Source organism: Epinephelus lanceolatus, chromosome 6 (assembly GCF_041903045.1).
Source record: "Epinephelus lanceolatus isolate andai-2023 chromosome 6, ASM4190304v1, whole genome shotgun sequence".
In the NCBI taxonomy this organism is placed as follows: domain Eukaryota; kingdom Metazoa; phylum Chordata; class Actinopteri; order Perciformes; family Serranidae; genus Epinephelus; species Epinephelus lanceolatus.
The window spans coordinates 34707113-34734003 of record NC_135739.1 but is presented as its reverse complement, the minus strand read 5'-3'; the positions used below and the strand labels follow the sequence as shown (position 1 = coordinate 34734003).

The 26891-nt window shown below is 40.3% G+C and overlaps 2 protein-coding genes across 2 annotated transcripts; one reads left to right on the top strand and one right to left on the bottom strand.

Annotated features, from left to right (window-relative positions):
* The first annotated feature begins 8 nt into the window (after positions 1–8).
* LOC117253333 (retinal Mueller cells isomerohydrolase-like) lies at positions 9–11292 on the top strand. The gene is made up of 14 exons (XM_033620693.2): positions 9–154; positions 1885–1967; positions 2794–2944; positions 3527–3634; positions 4499–4640; positions 4773–4920; positions 5069–5150; positions 5331–5463; positions 6356–6498; positions 6576–6705; positions 8452–8566; positions 9662–9756; positions 9896–10007; positions 10589–11292. Exons 1-14 carry the CDS (start codon positions 144–146, stop codon positions 10732–10734), a joined length of 1599 nt encoding a protein of 532 aa, XP_033476584.1. The 5' UTR covers positions 9–143; the 3' UTR covers positions 10735–11292.
* Positions 10627–25827, bottom strand: LOC117253332 (methylcrotonoyl-CoA carboxylase beta chain, mitochondrial-like). The gene is made up of 12 exons (XM_033620690.2): positions 25676–25827; positions 20269–20433; positions 18610–18806; positions 18114–18292; positions 17910–17990; positions 16872–17050; positions 16568–16787; positions 16322–16413; positions 14100–14256; positions 13202–13324; positions 12147–12380; positions 10627–12061 (listed from the first exon to the last, which is right to left on the bottom strand). Exons 1-11 carry the CDS (start codon positions 25693–25695, stop codon positions 12189–12191), a joined length of 1605 nt encoding a protein of 534 aa, XP_033476581.2. The 5' UTR covers positions 25696–25827; the 3' UTR covers positions 10627–12061; positions 12147–12188.
* Between the last annotated feature and the right edge of the window lie 1064 nt (positions 25828–26891).

Below are 26891 nucleotides of genomic sequence, written 5' to 3'. Positions count from 1 at the left end.
GGAAAATGAGAGAAGGGGGTGGATGAAGGGAAAAGGAGAGGAGGGGGCCCAGTTTCCATCTCTCACCACAGGAAATCTGTATGTGGTTTAAATACAAGCCGGAGTCTCTTTTCGCAGTGAGTGTGTGAGGAACATACAGCAGCATGTTCAGCCGGTGAGTCAAACTTTATTTTTCTCTAATGGTTTCAGCAAGTATGAACATAAGGACTTAAAGATGAAACTAGTTTTTGAAAAGACTTTTCAAGGATCAAGTTTATTGGTTCTCAGGAATGAAATAATAGAAAGCAGCTTGTAGACAGCACTCAGTGACGTTTGTTGTTTTTCTAGTAAGAGAAAAAGATTTGATGGTGCGTCAACTATGCAGAGCTGAAAGTTTTCCACCAGACCTTTTTCCTTATGAATGGGAGAAAAAAACTGAACGAAACTCAAAATTGGAGAAGTACAGATTCCAGAGAAAAACGTTTGCTGCAGCAGAGAGACACCCAATAAAAGAGAAGAGATTATGTCTGCACTGAAACAGACTGTCAAACAACTAAGCTGCAGTCTTTGCACTCCTCACATCTTAGTTTTATGTTATTAACTGGTGTAGTTTTTTAGGTCTCATATCAAAATAAGGATCAGGTTGACTGGTTGCAAAAGTTCCATGACTAATTAGAAGGTTATTTAGAAGGTTTTTAGGATTTCTCATCAACATTTTGTGAACTGTCCTAACAAGGTCCTTTCAAATAGAGATGGAAGATGAGAGAGGCAAATAAAGTAAGATGGTGAACAAAGAAAAGCCCATGAATATGTAACAACACACATGACAAAAAGAGACACAAATATTAAGAAAGAATGACAGGAAGATGGAAAGAAAGTGGTAAAAGAGAAAGCATGGTTTGCATTAGGCAGTAAAGAAACAAGCAAGAAAACAGCAGTTGACAAAACTGTCTCATCACAATGTCCATGTAGTAGCTGTTTTGGAGCTTTGGATGGTATCACACAATCTTGCCTTGTACAATAATTTACTTACTGACTTAAATCACTGATAATACAAGTTACATTTAGTAACACAATGAATAAATGGAATTTTATAATTAAAACACAATCTGCCATACTCCCATTGTGACATAGGTCAGATGCGTGATGCACAAAACTCACAAGTGTTGCAAATGTAAACATGTGAGGTGGACTGCAGCCTGATTAGCAAAGTCAGAATGCCTCGCCAAAAATCAGGGGCTCCTAAAGTAAAAGTCAGGGTACAGAGAGAGAACAAGAAATGAAAGGAGCAGAGAGACAATGGTCAAATGTCTGGCAAAGAATGTGAAAAAGCACCAGGTGTGACAGGCAGAGCTGAAGGTGAGTAATTTTTAGCAAATAAAACCTGCTCTACTGGGTTCAGTTTTAAAACTACCAGAAAGACCTGTGAATGCACAGGTATCACGTTAAACTAGAGGATCTAAGGCATCCGCTGGTACCAACCATGTTCTGCTACCTTGTTAGAAAGGGGGCCAAGTAATGTTCCAAAGTTACGCTGAATTTTGGTGAGGGAAAAAGGAATACTGCCATTTTTCAAAATGCTGTGTTTAAGTATGTCTGCATACTGGGGTCCCTAAACTGTCTTGGAATTGCGTAACATTGGTTTGACTTGACTGTAGTTGTAGGGACCCCCCACCCCACTGGGTGTGGATGATGGGCCCACTTTTGAAAATGCTGTCCCCCTGCCCATATTTCCAAACAGCTGGCCTGACTATGCCAACTCCATCTGGTGAGGAATAACTTAATCAAAAGCTTCAAGACAGCTGCTAAAGGCACCTTATGATAAGACTGTTTTTTCAGCTGTTCTCCGTCTTGGTCATATGGTTGAATTGCTCCGCAAGTTCATGTTTTCATTCTCCTCTCCAGTGTGGAGCATCCTGCTGCAGGCTACAGGAAGATCTTTGAAACAGTGGAAGAGCTGAACGAACCTCTACCTGCTAAGATCTCCGGTAGGAAAGACAGCAGGCTACTCAACATTTTTTGGCTTACAACAAAAAGTCTCTGCTGTGCTAATGTTGCAATGATATGGCATGTTCCTCAGACCACTAGGCCATCAGGACGCCCCTATTAAGCTCTTTTGTAGGATAACTTCCGCACAGGCTAATAGACTGATAAATTGATTGTGAAATATGCTTCTTGTCTTTCTGGCAGAGACTGACATTGTCTGTCAAACACATAAGCTCGTTAAACTATTTTTTGTGACCCAGTAGATTTTGTGGGTTTAGAATTTTCAGCTACACTGCATCTGCAGATTCTGTGACAGCAGAAGATAAATTATATGAAAAAGTGTTATCCAGATTTTGTCGGGTGAGGTGCTAGTGCTCTAGAGACAGACAGATACACTAAAGTTTCCATTATCATAGCAATCAAAACTGTGACAAAGTATAATAAAACATTTATGCAAAGGCAATGCAACTGAAGTTCCTCTTCACAGAATCTGAGGGTCACAGATTTTGGATTTTGGTGGACTACTGTCAGCCTGTTAGTTTAGTTTAGCACAAAGACTGGGAACGGGGGAAACAGATATCTTGGCTCTGTCCAAGCCCTCCTGTGTGGAGTTTGCATTTTTTCCCCTTATCAGTATGGCTACTCCAGCTTGCTCCCACAGTTCAAAGACATGCAGGTTAGGTTCATTGCCCGTTGGTGTTAATGTGAGTTTGAATGATTGTTTGTCTCTATGTGTCAGCCCTTTGGTAGTCTGGAGACCTGTCCAGGGTGTACCCCGCCTCTCTGGGATAGTGCCCCAGCTGACAGTGTGTATGTGTGTGTTCACAGGTGTTCTACCCTCATGGCTGGGTGGCAGTCTTCTCAGGATAGGTCCAGGTCTTTTCGAGGTGGGAGATCAACCTTTCCACCACCTGTTTGATGGACAGGCTCTCATGCACAAGTTTGACCTGAAGGACGGTCAGGTGACCTACTACAGGAAGTAAGAGTACTACTCATTATCTTAGAAAGTCAGAGCATATTATTTTATAAAACACATCTTCAAACATATTTCTTTGTTGTCCTATCTGTTCATTACCTCTTCTTTCTTTTTTCTCTTTCTGAAGCACTTAAACTGTTTTGAAAAGTTCTGCGTAGTTAAGTTTTCTTGTGAAGTACTCTTTGGCATGGTTCTGGAACTAGTTTTCAGGGATTTCATAATATTGCCATATATCTTCTTTTCACTATGTGAAAAGATACATCTGGCACATGTATCCCATTGCTTATCACTTTTATTATTCTGGTGCAGATCCAAATCCAAATATTTTATGACATCTGACTTCTGTCAGTGCAAAGATGTTGGCAGTTCTGTGCAGCTGTGGAAAAGAGCTGACAGTAAATTCATCCAAACTGGAATGTTGCAATGGAGGACACAAAAACAATACTCGGCCGCAAACCACAAAAATCCTTCCTCCAACTTCCTTTGAAAAGACGTTTTGTCTACTGAGCAGTATCAGTATTGTGTTTTATGACTATGTGACTTTATTGTTCTCTGACACATGATGTGTGTAATCTCTCTGCTCAGGTTCATCAGGACGGATTCGTATGTGCGTGCCATGACAGAGAACAGAATAGTCATCACAGAGTTTGGCACAGCAGTGTACCCAGACCCCTGCAAGAATATCTTCTCCAGGTAACCCACAAACCCAAATATTGTAGGTGCCAAAAGTGGACCTGTTTGGCTCATTTTTAGGATCAAGCTTATTTATGATCCTTTCGGGGGAGAAACAACACCCACAAACAAGATTATGTGTTTCTCAGACATTAGCATGTAACTACATGTAGCTGTGTAGGTCACCAGTTGTTGAAGTTTTGAAAGTAAAATGCTTTATTCTTAGTTGGTCAACAGTCAACAGTCCCATTTTGCACTTCATAATGTGCCATACATTTTCGGTGGGAGGAAAGTCTGAAATGCAGGCAGGCCAGTCTAGTACCCACACTCTTTTACTACAGAGCCACACTGCTGTAATAAGTACATAATGTGGTTTGGTATTTTCTCGCTGGACAAAGCAGGGATGTCCCTGAAAAAGAAGCTGCCTTGATGGCAGCATTTGTCGCTCCAAAACCTGTACACACCGGCATTTTGCTTTGCGTAGTTGAATCTTAATTTGCATTTGTAGATAAGGCGACGACCCATGTTTACCAACAATGGTTTCCTGGGTACTCCGGCTTCCTCCCACAGTCCAGAGACATGCAGGTTGGGGATAGGTTAATTGGTGACTCTAACTTGTCTGTAGGTGTGAATGTGAGTGTGAATGGTTGTCTGTCTCTATGTGTTAGCCCCCCCACCCCCACCCTTTTGTATACATACAAAGTCTACTAAGTCTGCATATTGATGTATTCCAGATTTCAGCTCTCTGAGTAATATATATGTGTTGTTGTGTACATATAATAACATCCAGTGCTGCACAGTATGAAATTGTTGTTTTTACACTGTATTAATCACATGTATTACACTCACATCAACTGACCATCAGCTGTCCTTGTTTTTGTATAGATTCTTTACCTACTTCAGAGGCATTGAGATAACTGATAACTGCAATGTCAACATCTATCCAATCGGTGAAGACTTCTACGCCGTCACAGAGACCAATTACATCACTAAGGTTGATCCCGATTCACTGGAGACTTTAAAGAAGGTGAGAACTGATTTGTTCACTGTTGCCATTTCTGTTTGAAGACAAGTGGGTTTTTTGTGCTCCAGCCATTTTCGTATTACCTCAGCAATCGTGTATTTATGTTGTTGTTCTGTGTGCATGTATTTATATTAGGTGGACCTGTGTCAGTACCTCTCAGTCAATGGGCTGACTGCCCACCCCCACACTGATGCAGATGGTACAGTCTATAACATCGGCAACTGCTTTGGCAAGAACATGAGTCTGGCTTATAACATTGTCAAGATCCCACTGGCTAAGGAAGGTGGGTTTTGTTACAAATTTAAACAGACTACGTATCAGAGAGTGATATTTGATTTCTATTTCTATTATAAACTGAACTAAGTTGGAGTGAATCACATGCATACACTCATACAATATCAACATCACACACTGTCACTGTGCGTTTCCAGACAAGTCAGATCCCTTACAGAAATCCCAGGTTGTGGTTCAACTACCCAGCAGTGAGAGGTTAAAACCCTCCTACGTACACAGGTACAGTTCTTTCATTTCATTTCAGCACAATTCAATTAATTAAACAGAACAAGCTTTGCATCTGGACCTGTTTGGTCCAAATCAACCAAAGAAACTCCCCGTTTGTTTCTACTCCTCAAGAAGTTGTTACTGCTGCTCATTCATCTGTGTCTGTCTATCTGTCTGCTTGTCCGTTTGTAGTTTCGGTATGACAGACAACCATTTTGTGTTCGTGGAGCAGCCAGTCAAGATCAACCTACTCAAGTTCCTGTCGGCTTGGAGCATCAGAGGGGCCACGTACATGGACTGCTTTGAATCCAACGACAGCATGGGGGTAGGCCAGGGCTGGAGGGTGATTGGTAGTTGGCATGTTAGTATTATGAATGGATTACAAACCCAGAAACCTCTGGGCCAGAACCTCTCAATGAAGTGATTGCTGACAGCAATCAAATACAACCATAAAGAGATGCAAAATGAGTAAAAAAAGATGAGAAATCACTCAAAACACACACCCACCTTCAAAAAAAGATGCAAAACATGCACATAGAGATGCAAAATGACTTTAAAGAGGTGCAAAAGGCTCAGAAAGAGACAAAGACAAAAAATGACCACAAGGACACACAAGATGATCACATAGTGGTGCAAAACAACTACCGAGAGATAGAAAATGACGACAAAGAAAAACTCAACAACCACAACCACACACAGATGATCACAAAGAATTACTATCACAGAAAAATGCAACTGTTTTGCATTTCTGTCAGTCTGGGTGTTGTAGGGTGGGTGGGGGTCTTTTACATGTCTGTGTCCAGGAGCAAGGGTGTAGGTTTGGTTTCTTCTTTGCATCATTTTATGGAGTAAATGTCTTTAATGTTGTCAAAATATAACCCTTTTTATTGGGGAGGGAAAATGCACATGGGCCTAAATGTTGAGGGAGACATGACCCCTGCATCCCCTCCAAAATGTACACAACATCCAGGACCCCATTGTTTTATAATGTATATATAAATGTATGTATATGTATAATGGCTATTTTGAGTTACAAATAGGGTCTATATTGATATAATTCCATATTACAATACTTAAAGTTCTTTGTTTGGCATTTATTTATTATGCTGATTACTATAAACAGTCTAACTCACAAATGTATAGTTTATCATTGGCTTTAAATTAGTCTTAATACATTGTTATTCATTTCACAAATGCGCCCCCCTCTTTGAACCTAGACATGGTTCCACGTGGCCACCAAGGACCCAGCCGAGTATTTGAGCAACCACAAGTTCAGAACGTCAGCTTTCAACATCTTTCACCACATTAACACCTATGAGGAGCAGGGTTTCATCGTGGTCGACCTCTGCACGTGGAAAGGGTGAGTGTGTGTCTGTGTGAGTGTTTTATGAACAGTGTAGCTGTCTCATCCTGACATCTCTCTCTGTTTTCCTGCAGCCATGACTTTGTGTATAACTACCTGTACCTGGCCAACATAAGGGAGGAGTGGGAGGAAGTGAAGAAAGCAGCGATGAGAGCTCCTCAGCCCGAGGTCAGACGATACGTACTGCCGCTGGATATACACAGGGTGAGTGCGCACACACACATATACACACACTGCAAGTTAGTAATGTCAACACTTCTGTATTTATTGGTTGAATGGCATCCTTTTATGAAGTTTTAATTTGAAATGTTTGTGTTGGAGGTCTTAAAGTCATCATAATTGCTTACATACAGAAGAAAACTTAACACATCTGTTTCATAACAGGTGCGTAAGAGAGAGACAAGTAGGACAAAATCTGCAGACAAACTCCCACGTGCTGTCTAACTTGCAAAAAACATGAATTTACTGCAACGTTTCGGTACTAGACCTCCATCAGGCAAATACTTTTGTGACAATGCGAAGCCATCTTAGGAAGGGAGTGGCTGCAAGACTGCAAGCAATCACATTCCCCAAAATGCAGTAGTAAGGCATTAATACCAAACATCAACTTACTATGTGACAGTCTACAATATCATGTAGCTACAGAAGCAAAACACTTTGTATAGTGACAACAATAAATTGCCCACAAAAGCCATAAAGGCTAAACTGCATTCTCATTGCCAAAAATTGTGGACAAGAAGCCCCTATACTACCATAAAACTTCAGTTAAAAGCCTAGTCCCAATAAATGCCCAGACCCTTTTACTAGCTCAGTGTGGTGACACATTTTGACAAATTAACGCCTGTCTCAATTAGATGCCTGGTCTGGTTGCCAAGCAGTTCAGTTTTATAGCAGCAAACAGGTTGTTGGCTTCTCACTTGAGGTAAGTTAGTTAGCTGCTTCGATTGCACATACAAATAAAAATGTTTAAACTTCAGTATGTCAGTATGGAGATGCTACACATTGTTAATTCGGTTAGATTCTTCACAATTCAATCGTCCATTTCATACATCCATCCATTTTCTAACCGCTAATCCTCTTGAGGGCCACGGGGGGGCTGGAGCCTATCCCAGCTGACATTGGGCGAGAGGCAGGGTACACCCTGGACAGGTCGCCAGACTATCGCAGGGCTGACACAAGATAGAGACAGACAACCATTCACCCCCTGCCTCTGAAGCAGTCATATAGTCAGAATGTGTGTCCTTCCATGATTACCCAGAAAGTTGCTCATATTCCTTCATATTCCATCAAACAAATCAAAAGGTTTTTCATAAAAATAAATCCTAGTTTTGCTTTTACAGGATAAAGTGGTGTTGTGTCTGTATGCCGGGTGCTGTAATCCTCGGGTGTCACAAAACAAGTGTCGTAACTCTCTCTCTCTGATGCACTGTCTCTCGAAACTAGACCAAATAAATTACTCAAAATTGATATATTATTGGAAGCCTAATTTTTATACAATATTCATACTGGTTTGAAAAAGCCTGTGTTCAGTGGTTTAGCAAATAATAGCCCAGGCTAGTAATTGAAGTGTAACGGTATTGTAGTGACACACTAAAGCTAAAGCGACGTGTCCCTGGCTAAAAAACAGCATCTTCAAAATTTAGTCCCGTCAGCTGTACTATACTCTGTATTTTGGTCACGCAGCATCCCCAACACAAACCTTTGGTGGAAATAATTTAGTAAGAACCTGCTGATTATAAAAGCTAACTTGTTGTTACTGTGACTGTTTAACCAGCAATGACTCAGCTCCACTTTGGTCTTGAGAAGCAGCTGATCCTGGATCAGTATTTCATTCATCAGACTTTTTGTACAAACCTCACTTTTTTTTTGCACTGGTGTATAAAATATGCTCCAGTCTACAGTGTGTGTGTGTGTGTGTGTACATCCATGTATGTGCTTGTGTGTTTTCAGGAAGAGCAGGGTAAGAATCTGGTGTCTCTGTCCTACACTACAGCAACCGCTGTTCTTCGTAGCGATGGCACCATCTGGCTGGAACCTGAAGTCCTCCTGTCGGGACCAAGACAGGGTAACACGAACACACACACACACACACACTGACTTACCTTCATTTCCTGGAGACTTACCCAAACCATAACTGTAACCCCTACTTGCCTATGGCTAACCTTAACCCAAGACTTAACCCTAAAATGTAATGATTTACGTTATGAGGACTTGCGTTTTGTCCCTAGTTCAAATAAACACAAGAAATTTTGCTCTAGAGAAAGGATCAGCGCTCAGTGAATAACCTCCTAAGCCCTATGATAAGCTATTATAGCAAGGCTTAACTATACAGACCAGTGAGCAGTGATAACTAACATGTCTTTGGGGTCATTGGGTGGGAACCTCCTTTCACCAGTGTTTTGTCTAGTTGGTCCCACGACACCTCCAGGAGGCTAGACAGTGATCTCAGAGACACTCCCCTAATGCCAGGTCTCACTGCTCCCCGCACCAACCCAATAATCTCCTTTACCTTACTTACACATGGCTTTCTCAGCCCAAACAGCACTGCCACCTTCAACCAAACCCAGGCTCCGATCATGCGAGCTCCAGGTAGAGACAGTGCTGATACTACCTTTCCTGGCACATTCACCATACTCTATTTCACATGCTCCATATCGTAACTCCAATATAAGCTAAAGTTAAGGGAGATACAATTAAGTCACAGAATCAGCAAACACACTCACCTTGCCGCATGGCCTCAAAAGTAGAAAGTAGTTTCTGGCACAACTTCACCGATTCACAAGGTGCATGGAGAGTGAGGAAACACTGGAAAATGTCAAAAGAGCTCCAGCAACACTTGTGGTATGAAAAACAACTTTACTGACCGACACGTTTCGGCTTGTGGCCTTCATCAGGGATTCAAATAGGCCCTAAAAAGTCCCCACAACGTGAGTGTGTAAACAGATTCATGTCTCCAAAGCATGAGTAATATATATATTTATATATGTATATATGTATATATATATATATATATATATATATATATATACACACACACACACATGCAATGGCAGACTGAAGTCTTCCTGCAATTTGTAGTTTGTTTTGTGTATTTTAATGGCCACTTCCACACATCATACAATTATTATTCATAAAATAACACTTGCTGTCTCTCTCTCAGCCTTTGAGTTTCCACAGATTAACTACTCTCTGTGTCGTGGGCAGAAGTATTCCTTCGCTTACGGTCTGGGACTCAACCACTTCATCCCTGACAGGGTAAGGAGTGCTTTTATCACTCACAGGTGACTGACTGACTGACGAAAACAGTGTTGGCGATATCCCCAGCCTTAAGTTATCCAGAAAGTGATACAGATGTTGTGGTTGATGAAGTTTGTTTATTGTTGACTTGCTGTAGATAGTCAAGCTGAATGTACAGACCAAAGAGACCTGGGTGTGGCAGGAGGAAGACTGTTACCCATCAGAGCCGCTGTTTGTACCAACACCTGGAGGCACAGAGGAGGACGACGGTAGAACACACACTTTATTACACTGACAGGCGCATGCGCTCTCACACACACACACACACACACGCACGCACGCACGCACGCACACACACACACACACACACACACACACACACACACACACACACATCATGCACATGCAGCCTGTCTACCAAAACAAACCACAGAGAAGTTTTGATTACAACACACAGAGAGTTAGTATGACTTAATTGTTTGCCCTTACTCCATTATATCTTTAAAATCAAATAGCTTGTTTACTGCTATATTAATACTCTGAAAGTAACATAAAGAAATTTTAATTTATTTATTTAACCTCTGCCCTGAATGTAGCATTTATGACATCAAATCCTATTTGGATAGGTCATGTCACATGGGAAGAGAACATTAGCACTGAAATATTGCACTAAAGATCTGTATGGCAGATACAAACACAAAAAGAGGTCGAAAAATGAAACATCAAAAGGCTAACTTCTCATCTGTATAAACCTAAATCAAACTCACACTTAGATAAACTTTAATCTCTACCTAATCCTAATCACATCTATGATGGAAACACACACATTTTCACCTCCTCTGTGTTGCAGGTGTGCTGCTGAGTATCGTGGTGAAGCCGGGTGCAGAGAGACCAGGCTTCCTGCTGGTGCTGGATGCCATGAAGCTGACGGAGCTGGCCAGGGCCGAGGTCAACACCATCATCCCTGTGACTCTCCATGGCATGTACAAACCATGACCTTGACCTTCATCCTCACCCAGCCTACACACATGTTACAATACACCATCTTTACACTCTGCCAGCAACAGAAATCAGGAATGGTCTCCAAAGAGAAGATTATTTTCACTAAGCTGCTGCTGAAGTTGAGACTTTAAACTCTTCAAATAACATGTTATTAATGTTATTTCCATTTCTCCTTGGGTTCAAACTTGCTGCTGCTGAGTTAGCTTGGAGCCAGCAGTGTCTGTTGGTTGTAATGTAGAAGTGCTAACAGTTTCTTCTATCATAAAGACAACCATAATGTGTCTTGAAGCTGATGGAGGAGAACAGTGCCTGTGTACAGAGAAATTACCTGTAGCATGACCTTACTTTGCTTTTGTTAAAACACCTTGGCAAAAACATTCATATTTACTGCATTGACAATGTTTTATATCATAATTAGGATGACACCTGCATATTTGTGAAATCATCCTTGTAAAGCATTAAATACAAACACAATATTTTTGCAACAGAATTTAAAAAAAATCTGTCTACTTTTTATTCTTAAATACAAATAAAACAATTATACCAAAATAATCATTTTACATTTTGTAATTACATTCATGGTCACAGTGCAAATGTTTTGACATTTATTGTAAAAAATATAATGACTTCTGTGAGGAAATATCCTGCCATATATTATGAGCCAAACAAACTGAAATAAAAAAATCATGCAAAAATGAGACAAACATTAAATGATCCCACAGGTCTATACAGCAGACATAAGGCTGAAATGTTTATTATCTATTAACTGTTCCTAAAGTGATAATACCATGTCAGTGCTGTGCTTAGAGTGGCTTAGAGCCTCTTGTGCTGCCCCCAAGTGGCCAAACATATACATTTATGCAGGTTTAAGAAGGTAATAACATTTTAGAGAACCTTTGAGGGTTTCCCCCATGTCAAGATGAAAAAAAAATGCTTTGGTTCATTTGAAGGAAGGGCAATAAAATCATCTTTGTATCTGTTATAAATACTTCTAGACAGTCTCCATGCCGACACCTTTGCATTCAGTATGTGCAATAATTGTAGTCGATTTGTGTTATTCAAAGTATGAAGACAAAGCTTTCACAGATATGACTTCTATTAGATAACATTGGTAATCAAAACATTAATGAAAACATGAAAGTAACTTCCCGAAATGAAAAGTCAGCAGTTTAATCTCAGAGATGGACGTATGTTTGACATCAAGAGGACATGAGGAGGAGAGGAATGAAAGCTTCTATATACGTAAAAGTGCTGAGTGCAGTTTCTCTGTGGGAAGCTCATACTGCCGCTGTTTGATGATGTCCAAGCAGTCCTTGAGAACCTGCACACATGTAAAGATTTACATTAAAAGACGTCATAATAAGAAAAAAACGAAAAGTTGAAATTGTATTGGCAATCTTTTTTACCTTCCTGGTGTCCTGAGGAAGAATGACGCCATCGTCCCACAGTCAGCCGGAGGAGAAGAAAGCGGAGCTCTCTTCTTCCAATCTCTTATTTAACTTGTCCTCGTGCTTCTTCTTCTCTTCCTCATCCTGCTCACTGTCAGGGGGAAGCAGAGAGCCGGCGTGACCCGGAGCCGTCATTGACACTCTGGCGTTGGGCCACAGGAACAGGAAATTAGGGTCAAATGTCCGCCCACACTGGAGAAAAACAGGAAAGACGGTTTTAATTATTGTGGGATAAACCCTGTATCCTAAATTCTACATAAGCAAATGTATAATTATACTGCAGAATACTATGTATGTGTAGATTTTTGATAATACTTGGCTGTTGTCTGCAACTAATACGACAAAATATAACTGCATGTAACAAAACGTAAACAGCTTCTGTTACATTTTGGTGAAAATATTTTAAAATTTCACAACTATCTTTGCATATTTTGATACTTTTTTGCTCTGAATCTGGGTCAAACCTTTCAGAGCAACATTTAAAGCACAGGGACAGTGAGATTTTTGACACGAAGAGTAGGTTTTCAATGGAATACTCTATTCAAGAATGTTAATTTATGGCAAAACGTTGTGTTTTGATCATAATTAAGTTAAAAGAACAGCAGGAAAATTACATGTTGCTGCAGGAGTTGTTTAAGAAGTTTCTATTGGTCATTTTGATATGGATTTTTTCATTAAAACGGCTGTGATTCCAAATTGATTACAGAGACACTTTTCTTGCCTACAGATGGTGAGTTTAATAACGACAAAATCATAAGGGTACTGGTATAACCATGACACAAACTACAGGAAAGCAGCTAGAACAAAAATATTATAAAACCTAAGTATATTTCTATTTCTAACTTTGCAGAATGGACACTCAAAGAAATAAAAATGATAGCTATGTAATAATGTTAACCTTCCCTAAGATGATTGCCCTTCTGCAAGGTAGATTCTACCACATTTAAGTGCTGATGTTCACAGGTTAGAGCACATCTACAGTTAATGTCAGTAATGTTTACGGAGACTCTCACCATGGCGTAACTGTCGGCACCATGGCAACCACCGATCACCACAGTGATTTTGGGGACTGAGGCACATGCTACTGCTGACATCATTGAACCCTGAGCTTTCAGACGGTTACTGTTCATCGCTGCCTGAAGAGAGAGAGACACAAACAGAAAATACTGATATGACATAGAAAATATTTACCGTAAAACTTCAGTTAAAAGCCTAGTCGCAATTATACACCCAGTCCCTTTTAAAAGCCTGGTGTGGCCCCACATTTTGACAAATGAACGCCTGCCTCAATTAGACGCCTGGTCTGGTTGCCAAGCAGTTCATTTTTTTAATAGAAGTTCTTCAGATGTATAAAACCAGGTTGTTGGCTACCTCAAATTATGTGTCCATTCCTCAATTACCCTGTATGTTGTTCATAGTCCATACTGATCAAAACAATCAAAAAAGGTTTTTCATAAACAATTATCCAAATTGTGAGTACTGTTTTAACAGGATAAAGTGCTGTCATGTCAGTATGCTGGGTGCCGCAACTCTCTCTTTCTCTTTGATGCACCATCTGTCAGAGCTTGATCAAATGAATGATTCATAATTGATATATTATTTGAAGCCTAATTTTTATACTATATATAAATATATGTTTATATTTTTATATATAGTAATATTCATACTGGTTTAAATAAACAATTTGGTTGTATGCAACCAAACAGTTTTGTGTGAAAGGAATTAAGGGCCTGTCCCAAATATAGGCCCGTTGATTTCAGTGATTTAAGCAAATAATAGCCTGGGTTATTAACAGAAGTTTTACGGGTAACTCGCTTCACTCACCCAAACTATGAATCTACACTATGAAATACTTAAACACAGACCTGTGTGTGTGTGTGTGTGTGTGTTTGTTTCACTGGGAGTGAATACCTGTGCTGTGGAGAGTGTCAGAGCTGCTGTGGGTGCTGTGTTCTGAAGGAATACAAGAGGAATGTTTCTCTGGTCACACAACTGGACAAAACGACTTCCTTTCAGTGCAGCTTGGTACGACAGCTCTCCGTTGTTGGCTAATATTCCCACCAGGTGGCTAACAGGGTACATACAAAGAAAAAAAAAACATTTGATCAGCACAACGCATAAACAATGTGAAAACAATGCTCAGACTGCACACATTTTTCAATGATAGGCCATCCAAGTTTTTGGGGTAACTGCTATGGCACACTCACTGCATACAGAAACATGGTATTTTTTTGCAAAGGCAAAGGGGCAAACAACTCAAGTGTGTTAAACCAGAAACATTACAGCACCGGTAAACAAAAAATTAATTAATTAATCACTTCTGCACAGCAACAAAGATTTATTGTCCTTGAGGGATGTTTTCACAGCCAGCACACAGATACATGCAGATATACACACAGAAATATACAATATAGACTGTAACCAAAATCCCCATCCCCAGCTCATAACAGTGTCGACAAGGCAGATTTAGGGCTGCAATTGCACAGTGAACAAAATTCCTGCTGAAACAAGCGCTTCCCTGTTTAAGAGTCCTGCGTCTCCGGCCAGATGGAAGTAATGTGAAGTGTTAATTGAGGGGATGATCAGTGGTGTTTGACACTGTAAGTACAAGGCATGTGATGGCTCTGAGGTTCATGTCTGATAGACTGGGTGTAGGAGGGCAGGTGCTATTGAGTTTATTTTTGTTACAGTTGCTTAACATGGTTATTATTGTAGTATTTTTTTCTTAAAACAAGTTTTTGCAAGTTGTTGTGTCTGTAACTTACTTTAGACTAGCAAGTTTTGCATACTGAAATTAATTTTTTTGCTGACAACCACATAGTTTTTGTACGTGAACAAAATTATTTTTGCTACCATTTTTTCAACTGCTGCTTAGTGGCATAACATTAGTTCTCTTGCAACTTGATTGGATGCTGTCAGACTAGTTCAAACAAAGTGGATCTGAGGGATTAAGTGTTACCTTGCTGGGAATGAATAGCATTAATTTAAGATGAATTAGGAAATAAAGTAAAATGACTGGATTTGAGGCACACTTTATAAATAATTTACTTTTTGATATTTGGGCTTGGCGGACGGTATCAAGTACTATCAAGTCAAAAGGCTAAAGTCCAGGTGAAGTCATGAGTTACTGATATTAAAGTCAAAGTCGATTTTGATTTGGAGTTGAGTCTAAAGTCATCTAATTTCTGCTCGTTTGGCTCTTTATACAAACTGGCAGGGGTCCAGCTGTGGTGCGACGGCTGGCAGGATGGTGTTCAGCATCAGTTTTTTCAGACATTTCATGGCTATTGGAGTGATTGCAACCTGTCGGTAGTGGTTGGGTTCTGAAGGACAGGGTTTCTTGGATACTGGTATGATGGGGGACAGGGGTGATTCTAGGATCAGAGGTTTAGGGGTGCTGAGCACCCAGAGAGCTGCCTGGCCAGGCAAGATAAATTTCACTGTTTTGTACATTTTAACGCAATTTCATTCCCACATTTGTGAAAGAAAAGCACAACACTTTTTGGGAAAGTCTGTGACTAAACCATCAAATCTGATAAAGGTTATTTAAATGCTGAGCCACAGCAAAAGAGGAATGGATTGGAATCATAAAAGAAACATATCGTAACCCTAATTTCTGGGGGAAGACGACTCATTTTGCTGCTGTATTTTTGTTGTTAAAATATTAATCAAGTACTGTATGGTTTTGACACTTTTCTAGCTTGTTAAAAAAGTTCATACAGTAAAAAAATTTTTTTTTTAAATCTCTCAAATTTTAGGGGTGCTGGGATTCATTTAGGGGTGCTTCAGCACCCCCAAAAATGGGCTAGAAACGCCTATGATGGGGGATGTGTATGAGGGTGGGTATTGATGCCCTCCTGTAGGATTCCGAGAGGGGGGAGGCTCCTCATAAGTGGCAGCGTGGTTATGGGTGTCAAACCAATTGTAAAAAGTATTAGTATATTGTTATTGTGGTATGGCTTTGTTTCAGTTCACAGCTGGTCAGGGTTTTTACTTAATTGAAAGCTCTGTCCTGTTTGTTTAATCTGTGTCTTCATGTAAGAAATCCTGCACCACACATCCAAAAGCGTGTGTGTGTGTGTGTGTGTGTGTGTGTGTGTGTGTGTGTGTGTGTGTGTGTTTGAATCTTTTACCCATGTATCTTCGCAAAGCCGGTGATGAGTGTAGTTCCATAGCGCAAATTAAACTCCTGAAAGCGGCTCCCGTCTGTCAGTCGACTGACTACTTGGACAGACAGAAACAACTGGCAACATGTTAATACTAGATCAGTGACAATGAAAGTTACATTTACAGGGGATATAGAATTGGTATTAAGTTTTAAGTATTACTGTTAGCCACAGTAACTGCTCATGTTAGGTGTTTGTGCATGCGTACTGTACCATCTTAACATCCAGACTGTGGTTATAACTTCTGGGAGCCAGCCCCAGAAGCTCCTCTGAACTGTACAGCGGCTCCTCCTCTGCTTTCCTCTTCCTCGTCTTCTCCTCATCCTCATCCTCTTCCTCAGGCAGTTGGAAGTTGAGGGTGGACATGATGTTTCTGGTGTCATGGTACGCCTGTTTTTCATCCCAGGCAAAATGGTCCACACAGCCACTCACCCTGAAACCAGACCATGGATTGACAGACTTGATGATGTGAACTTATTTCTTTAACTGTACATTTGGGGTTGGTTTATGGACCTACTCAGCGTGAAGCGTGGCTCCTCCCAGGTCTTCTGGTGTGACCTCCTCTCCCGTGGCGGCCTTCACAAGTGGCGGTCCACCCAGGAATATAGTCCCTATCCGGTGCACCATCACTGTCTCTTCTGCCATTGTGGGGACGTAAGCTCCACCCGCCGTGCACGACCCGCACACCACTGACACCTTTAGAGTGAGAACTATTACAGTAAAATCGCAATCTGAGCTGCAACTTGATCACCAATCTAGTGTTTCTTATCCATCTGGACATCAGCTTTTACACATACTCTCCTGTTCACTCCTGTTTGTTCTCCCGAAATAGGGAGTGAATAAATTCCCATGTTATATTTTTATAGCTTTTAATCATACATAATAATAATAATACAATACAATCATACATGACTTCATTTTTAAAACACTAAAAAAACATTTGCACTTAATAACTTGCAGTGTTTTAGATTAATTGGGACGGTAGTTCCCAACCTGGGGGTCGGGTCACTGTAGGGGTCCCAGGAAAAATTAAACGCGTCCGTTGCACAATAAAATGGGTTACAATAACAATAACGATTACAATCTAGAAATCACTCTTTGGTTAAACTGCTCAAAACTCATAATACCTTTATTTGAAGGCGCCTTTCTTGGCACTCAAGGACACCGTACAGACACACAAAATGACATTAAAAGGAAACAAACAAAAAAACACAATAGAAAGTGACAGAGCAATTGGCATCAGATGGAATAGGCAGTTTTAAACAAATGTGTTTTGAGTTGTGATTTGAAATGGGGGAATGAATCAGTGTTTCTGAGTTGGGGTGGTAATGAATTCCAGAGATGGGGATCAGAGCGGCTGAATGCTCTGCTCCCCATGGTAATGGTCATGTTTGTACTACAGTATAATACCTACAATAAAAAGGGCCCTGGGTAGACACTGTTGTTTAAGGCATCAGGTTGGGAACCACTGAATTAGCACATTTGATGCATCCTGAACTGCATAACAGAGAAAACATTCTGTTTCTCAAGCCCTCCCTACTTTATATTTGTTTACCTGTGGGATCTTCATGGCAGACATGATGGCTTCATAATAGAACATCCTTCCTCCATGATTCTTATCAGGAAAGATGTCTGACTGGATAATTATACACACAGAGACACAAGCTCGACTTTAAAATGGAAGTCAGTATGATTCAACACATTTTAACACTTATGATGGCAGATGCATGTGTGTGTGTGTGCGCATGTGCGTGTTTACCTGCAGTGGCAGAAAAGCTCCTCCAGAGTCGACCAGGTAAACACAAGGCAGGCGATTTTGAATTGCTACTTCCTGTGCCCGTAGCTGCTTCTTCACTGTGATTGGATACGCCGTGCCACCTTTCACTGTGGCATCATTGGCAATAAACACACACCACAGGCCGTTGATCCTGCCAATGCCTGGAGGCATACACACACATAAAGATACATACACAAAAACATAAACTAGTTAACAGTTGGTAAAGGAGTTGCTAAATGTAAACATAAACATCAAAGAGGAAAGCAGTGCACTTGCTAAATTCTGTGTTGTACTTACAGGTGCTTTCATACCTAACCTGTTTGGTTCTGTTCAAAGGAACCCTTGTCATTAAGTTAAACAAAGTAAATCAGAAGCACTTGTCTGCAGTCCATTTCAAATGAACATTGTGATAGTGAAGGTCTCTTTTCCTTCTTTGTTAGAACCAAAAAGTAAAGGCCTGCGGTAAGTGGTGTCTGACCAGTCAGGCAGCCGGCTGAAGGGATGTCCCCGTACGGCAGACCCAGACCAGCTAATGGTGACAGCTCCAGGAAGTCCTCATCATCCAGCAGAAAGCGCAGCCGATCCCTGACCAACAACTTCTTGTTTCTCTGAGTGTGTCTGGCGATGCTCTTTTCCCCTCCACCTTTTCTCACCTTTTCACTCAACTCTATGAACCTTACAGAGAGAGAGGAAAGAGGAATGCACTGAATTAAGTGTCAAACAGGGCGTTGACTGGAAAACAGTCACAAGTTTATTCAGCTTTGCTTTGGGGGTGCGGTTTTGGGGGGGGGTGGTGCGGGCCTGCGTGGTGTCCTGCAGCCTCTGCGGCTCCCTGGGCGTGGGGTCTGGGCGCTTCTGCGGCCTTGGGGTGCCTCAGCGCCTGCCTTCTCCCGCAGGGCTGGGACATTGGCCCTGGTCCCTGGTGATGGTTTTCATAAACACATTGGGAGGGTTCAAATACACGCATGCATGTTCAATACTTCAGCTCCGTGAGGCATCGCAAAGAACCGATGGGATCACTCAAAAGGGGCTCAATTGCTTCTCAAACCTACCACACTGCGCTGGCAACTCTTCTCCACAATCGGGCTTTCCTCCACCACCAGGACTCTCACATTTCTGGTGTTCAGTATAGACTTCTCTTTTGTTTTTTTGGGTTTTTTTTTCTTCTCTTTATTATACATTTATTTGTTTATTTTTGGTAATCTGTATGGAGCACAACAACCTCAAGGCCACAATACATCAGCTACACTGCCTGTTTCTCCTCTGTTTTTTTTTGTTTATATGTTTGTTTGTTTGTTTGTTTCCTCCTTCTTCTCCGCATGCACTGTCGCTATATAACTCAGGACTTAAGCACCTGTCCCTCAGTCCCCCCTGTCTGTCCCTTACTTTCCCCTTGACACACTACGGTGTATCACAGCCCTCTGGCTCGTATTAGGAAGTTTTTCCAATAAAGGCTGATAGGCTAGTCTCCAGGGAGGGTGGGTGACGGTCACAACCACGCACAGTATGGGTATAAAATACTTGACTGCAAGATTAACAGTGCATCAGTCTTCATAAAAAGCTTACACCCTTTTGTGGCGCTAAGCTACAAAGACTAACGCAGACAGGTTTGGAGAAAAAAAAAAAGATGAAAGTTAATAAAAGTTAATAAAAAAACACCATTATTTATGATAATGTTTTTTTTAAATGATATAAATCAGTCAATTAGCTGTTGAATAAAAACATCAGAAAACATTTTTTTTTTTTTTTTAAAAAAAGTGTGTTTCACAATTTCCTTAAGGCCAGGGTTATGTTTTGTCTGACTAAGAGATAGGAATTCAGTTTGCTATAAATGAGAAAAGCTAGCAAATTCTTACATTTGAGAATCTGGATGCATCTAATATTATGCATTTTTGCTTTGGAATGACTTAAAAAATTAACTGATTATTTAGTTATCATTATTAATGACCGTCGCAGCTTGAAACCATGATTATACTCTCTGCCTGGCTGACCTAAATTTACCTCTTGGTCACCAAAACACTGTACTGATTCTGAAAAGTATTACAAAATCAAGTAGTAGTGGTAGATCTTTTATACAAATAATGCAGTAGGGAAAAATTAAATTCAGCAGATTTAATCAGAGCTGAACAGAACCTACTTCTTATGGCAGGCGTTGCTGTTTCGGAGGTTGGTTTCATACATCTGTTGGTGGATGGGCAGGAGGGGCTGCTCCAGCACTGGGAAGGCACTGTGCAGAGCTCTCCTCCTCCTGGCTGCAGCGCTCATACAGCGGACTGAACACTGCCAACGCCGCTCAGCCAGCCTGCAACACAAGATTCATGAATAAATGAAGAATCCACTGTTAGTCAGTAGTGCTGAAACAGGGTACCTACAGGTATGAAGGAGAAGGGCTGTGCGCACATCCAAAGACCGTATTAGGTACCAGGTGCAGGACAAACAGGTGAAATCAAAAAAGAAGAAGTGTCTGCACACTGAGTTTAAGCTACCGCTTTAATTTGGCTCAAACCTGCAAGTTTTCGACCCTGTTGAGTCTTCATCAGGCAAGTGAGTGACAGCAGTTCAAGGAGAAAATATATAGGCCGGTGCGTCTGTGACGTCACTAGGGATGATTACCAATATTACGGTAAATTTCGGTTAATTTTTACACGGTAAGAACGACCGTTTATGTTTAAATTAATTGCATTATCGCGGTGGATTATCAGGACATGTAATAACAGCCTCATTCAAGTCTCGCGATGCAGGCGCTGCGTGAATGTGTAGCATGAGTAAACACAAAGAATGAAAACATGGCGGAGTGGTGGTGATAGCGGCATTCAGGACAATTTCCCCCCCAACTAAACACACAAAGTCTGAGTTCTGGGCGTACTTTGGGTTTCTGAAGAATGCCGAGGGACAGCTGGTGCAGGACAACTATCCTGTGTGCAGAACATGCAGAAAGAAAGTTGCTGCGAAGGGTAGCAACACTAGGTTTTCCGTTTTCGTTTAAGACACTTAGGAGCTAATACTAGCTGAGTAGCTAATAGCCCTATTAGCAGCTATGTTGCTAAGTGTTTCAAAACAAAACGGAGCTGTAAACACTGAGCAGAGTCGACAGAATATAAACCGACGTAACGTAACGCTAACTGAGATCAACTATGATCACTATGATTATGGTTATTGTATGGCGAGCTAGAATCGATATAGACGGCCAGTTATGCTTTCTCGACATAAGCTCAAGGAAACAACGTAAAACGCTGCCATGTTAACCTTTGACCGAGAGCATGCACTCCTTTTCTCATACAGGTAATCCTCTACAAGATTTAGTGAAGTTATTTCAATGTAGGCCTATCTATTTTTTGGACATTTTACAGCGCTTAAAAAAATATCGCAATATTATCGTTTACCGTGATCATTTGGTCACTATAATCGAGATATCAATTTTTCCATATTGTTACATCCCTAGACGTCACCAGGTAGAAAATCAGTGCTTGCCATCACAGCCGGGCAGGGGATATAATAGAAGCAATTAGCAATTATAAGAAGACGACAACAATATTAAATATCATAGATAAACAAGGAATATTACAATATCAGTAGCCTATAGAAAAAAGACAATAGTGAATATAATAAGTTACACAAAAACTAGAATACTAGAAGACTGGCCAGGGATAGGTTCAATCATATGATGCAGGCTTAAAGTCTTCAGCCCAAGGCTAAAAATAAAACTACTAATATTGTGAGTCCCTTGTGCTATACAAGCGCAAATCGTGGCAGAGGCAGCTAGCCGTGGCACTTCCGGTGGCAACCTCAGGTGCCGCGGCAGCTGTCGCTGTTTGCTGTGGCAACTTCCGGTGGCATCCTCAGGTGCCACTGACTTGCCGCGGCAGCTGAGGCTGTTTGGGGCAGCTGCCACAGGATGAAGTGACTGTGGGGCTGTTAAATGATAGTTTTTAATAAAAAATAATGATAATAAAAAGTGATTTAACCATTAAGACTTGGCACAAAAGAATGTAGCATTATCAGAGCACTAAATATTTGTTAAAATTTTGAATGCCAAAATCACGGGGGGGGGGGGGGGGGGGGGGGGGGGGGGGGGTGGTGTATAGAAACAGCTGTTTACCACTATTTCTGTTGTCTCTCTGTCTCTCTCTCTCGCCACGAACTTGCCACTGTAGGGATACCTAGTGGTTCTCAAAGTGGGGAATTTCATTTCCTACCTGCCACGGATTTTACAGACCTGCCGCGACAACTACAGCTGATTGAGGCAGTTGTCACTCACCTGCCACGGCTTTTACTGACCTGCTGTTTGTAATCACTGTATCTGAAATCAATAGACAGACAAGAGTTTCAACCTTGTTCTATTTATTTATTTATTTTATCATCATACATAATATGATATACATGTTTTTCACTGTAGCCTATTAAGTATAAAAAACAGGCTACAATAAAAATTATTTCTCTATGGTTTAAATTTTGACTGTTTTCTTTTGATGTTTTTATACTGTTAATTTGTCTTTAACTTTATGTTTTTGTGCAATGCCAACCAACACCCATTACCTGATATTTGCTGATGCATATACCGAGATAATAGCGAGTTACTAATGAGCAACGGTCTCATTTTGAGTCTAATATGTCTCACCCTGCAATTTTTGATCTCAATTAAAAACCTGCTGATTTTGGCATTCATAAATTCGAACAATATTTACAGCTCTGATTGTGCTACATTTGCACGAATTTTCTTGATTAAATCAAATTTATTACCAAAAACTAACCAACATAAAACCAGTCACTTCATCCTGTAGCAGGTGAGTGGCAGCTGCTTCAAACAGCTGTAGTTGCCGTGGCAAGTCAGTAAATGCCGCGGCAAGTCAGTGGCAAGCGCCTCAAACAGCCTCAGCTGCCGCGGCAAGTCAGTGGCACCTGAGGATGCCACCGGAAGTTGCCACAGCACCTGAGGTTGCCACCGGAAGTGCCACGGCTAGCTGCCTCTGTCACGATTTGCGCTTGCCCCTACTGATTTTATGACTGTGCCTGACGGTAACTATAAATGTGGTGGCACATGTCGTTTACCTTATTCGCTGCCCATGTGGTTTGGCTTATGTGGGTAAAACATCCAGAGCGTTACGCACCAGGATCAGCGAACATAGAAGTAACATCAGAAAGGGGGATGAACGTAATCCAGTGGCCGCACACTTTAAACAGGCTGACCACAGTGTCAGCGCCCTCAGATATATTGGGGTGGAGAAAGTAGAGAAGCATTCGAGGGGAGGTGATCTGCAAAGAAAACTCCTCCAGTGCGAAATTTTCTGCATCTGTTTCCTCAACACCATGTCTCCTAATGGTGTAAATGAGGAATTTGATATAAAACCTTTTCTATAATAGCCTAATTAGTGCCCTTTATGTAGCCTTATATGCCAGTGTTTTAACTTATCTTTGTTTGTCATGTGCACTAGCCTACTTCTGCTATTCCATGACAAAATTATTGACCAGTCTTTTGGATATGATGTCTTTTGATTATTTATTCTCATGAATTACCACTGTTTTTATTCTAGTAGCCTACTATTCTAGCTTTTGTTCTTATATTCACTGTTGTCTTTCTATACTGATATTATAGGCCTAATATTCCTTGTTTATCCATGATATTTAATATTGTTGTCTTCTTATTATTATTGCTAACTGCTTCTATTATATCCCCCACCCGGCTGTGATGGCAAGCACTGATTTTCTACCTAGTGACGTCACAGACGCGCCGGCCTATATATTTTCTCCTTGAACTGCTGTCACTCATTTGCCTGATGAAGACCCGATAGGGTCGAAAGCTTGCAGCTTTGTGCCAAATAAAAACGGGAGCTTAAACTCAGTGTGCGAACACTTACCTATAGGTATGAGACACTTAAATGTCATGCTTATTAAAACCCTGTCAAGATACTTTTTAATCAAATGTAAGACTGATTCATAGACAAAACATCTGTTTCTCATTCAAGCATTGCAGTTATGTAGGTTTTATGTAGGAATATGGTTTTTAGGGTAAGTGAGGCTAATGTACTTTTTGCAAACAAGTAAATGCAAGTATAAAGTAAAAAGACAGACTTTAGGGGTTAAAGTTTGTAACATCAGAAATGTGGATTTTCACAAAAAGAGCTTGACTCATTTTGACTGAAATAAATTAAAAGGTGGATTTAAAAAAAAGATCAAATATTTATGGCAATTAAGTATGGGGTGCCGTTTGTAAAGTTTTGCCACATTTAGCTTCAAACAATGTTTAAAAAAGTATTGTGAATTTTTTAACGTCACCTTTTACCACATTTACAGCAATATTTGTTAACTTAGAAATATATTAAATAGTTAAATCTAAATATTAAATGTGGCACCTTAATGTTAAATGTTAAATGTAAATATTAAATCTAAATCTAAATATAAATCTAAATATTAAATATTAAATCTAAATCAAATAAACTAACAACTCAAAGTACACGTCAAATAAAATTTCTCCAAACATGTTTCTTGTTATTTTAGGTAGTTATTATCACACTTATGTATGTTCAAGTGTTCATTTCCCCCGATAAGTTGGTTTTAATTCGTTATTTGATTCTATAAACACAGTCTGACCATCTCGAGCTTTTATTTTGGTACTTCCGGTGACCGGCAGTGTGAATTTGCATATTAGCTAAATATTTAGTTTCACCCAGAACATTTAGATTTAACATTTAACATTTAGATTTATATTTAGCATTTAGATTTAACATTTAGATTTATATTTAGCATTTAGATTTAATATTTAGATTTAACATTTATATTTATATTTAATATTTAGATTTAGATTAAGATTAAATATTTAGATTTAACATTTAACATTTAGGTGACACATTTAATATTTAGATTTAACTATTAATATATTTCTAAGTTAACAAATATTGCTGTAAATGTGGTAAAAGGTGACGTTAAAAAATTCACAACACTCTTTTAAACATTGTTTGAAGCTAAATGTGGCAAAATGTTGATTTTATTTTCAGCGTGAGCCACTTTACAAACGGCACCCCATAATTAAGACCTCACAAATTCAAATTTAAGACTATTTATTGACCTTTAATGATTTATACTTATAGTGGAGGGACCCACAGAGAACTTGATGAAAGTATAAGGTCTCAAGTAAAACAAGTAAGACATTATAAACTTGTCATAATTAAGAAAAGAACAGTCAAAACGATGGCTCTGTTCTATTTAAGTGTCCTCCAATAACCTGACAGTGTGACAGTGAGTCAGCACACAAAATAAAATACCCTGACACTGAAGCAAACTCACAGCCATCTTTTTTTTTAATTACACCTGTCCTTTGCCCATTTATGACATGTCAAAATGTCCCTGTCTTGTTTATCTCATGGTCGCCAAAATGCGCCAGTAAACAAAAGACAGGTAAGAAGAAGAGTGCAAATTAGTAAACATTGGATTTTTAAGATGAATGAAACGCATTTATCCAGTTATATATTGAAACACGGAAATGTCTGCTTCAAATTAAATACATGGATTTATGACGGGAAGTAGGTGCGTAAGTTTACGGAGTTTACCTCAACATGCAGCGATACATGTTTGCAGTAGCTACTACTAACACAACTGCTATGGAAGTAAGTCCCAAGTTGACACACTGGCTGCAGTTGTTTCAATCCAGTATCTTTGGTTTCAAGCGGTTTCAAGCAGTGCTCCTCTGTTTCTTCTCCGTTTACACTGTCGGTCTGGAGGCGGATATACGTGTTACCGCCACCTACTGGAGTGGACTGTAGAGCTCGTCTACATCTGTTTGTACTAATATTATAGTTTAGTTTAGTTTATTTACTTTATTAATCCCCCTGAGGGGAAATTCAATGTTTTCACTCTTGCTTGTCAATTACACACACATGCACAAACAGGACCTATACATGCACAAAGTGGAGAGAGATGTTAGAGTGAGGGGGCTGCCCTTGGGGGGGGGGTTTGGTGCCTTGCTCAAGGGCACCTCGGCAGTGCCCAGGAGGTGAACTGGCACCTCTCCAGCCACCAGTCCACGCTCCATATTTTGGTCCAGACGGGGACTTGAACAGGCGACCCTCCGGTTCCCAACCCAAGTCCCTATGGACTGAGCCACTGCCACCCCACCAAGCATGTGGAGAATGCGGGCATTATGAGGGGAAACAAAGTACTCAGCTCATTTTACTCAAGTAAAAGTACTAATACTAGCCTGTAAGTCCTGTATTTAAAACGTAGCTTAAGAGAGAGTATAGTCTAAGTATAATCATAAAATGTACTGTTAAGTGTTGCTACTCAATGCAGAAGTGTCCCCATGTGGAGATGTCTCATTGGGATTTTACTGGTGTAGTTGACTGAGGTGGAGCTTTTTTTTTTTCCAGTTTGCATTGGACTTATTTTCTCCACTGATTGTTTGGCCGGAATTGAGCCTGCGCCTGCTGCAGCCAGGGCACAGCCTCTTACATATGGGGCGCCTAGTCTATCCACTGAGCCACTGGGCACCCCAGCCACTTTATATTTTAAATTTCAATGTCAGAGAAAAATATAGCACGTTTTACTCTACTGCATTTATTTGACCACTTTATTTACATTATAAGTTAAGATTCTTACAAAACATACAAAAAGCTTATTGTTGTAAATGTAATCACCAAATAGCTTAATCAACAATTGATGTAATGATTAGTTTCTTTAGCAATTAACAAAACAAAACAAACAAAATATGGCAGATGTTTTCAGACAGTGAAAGTGTCATACTTTCAGTTCATTTCAATTTTTTTTTGC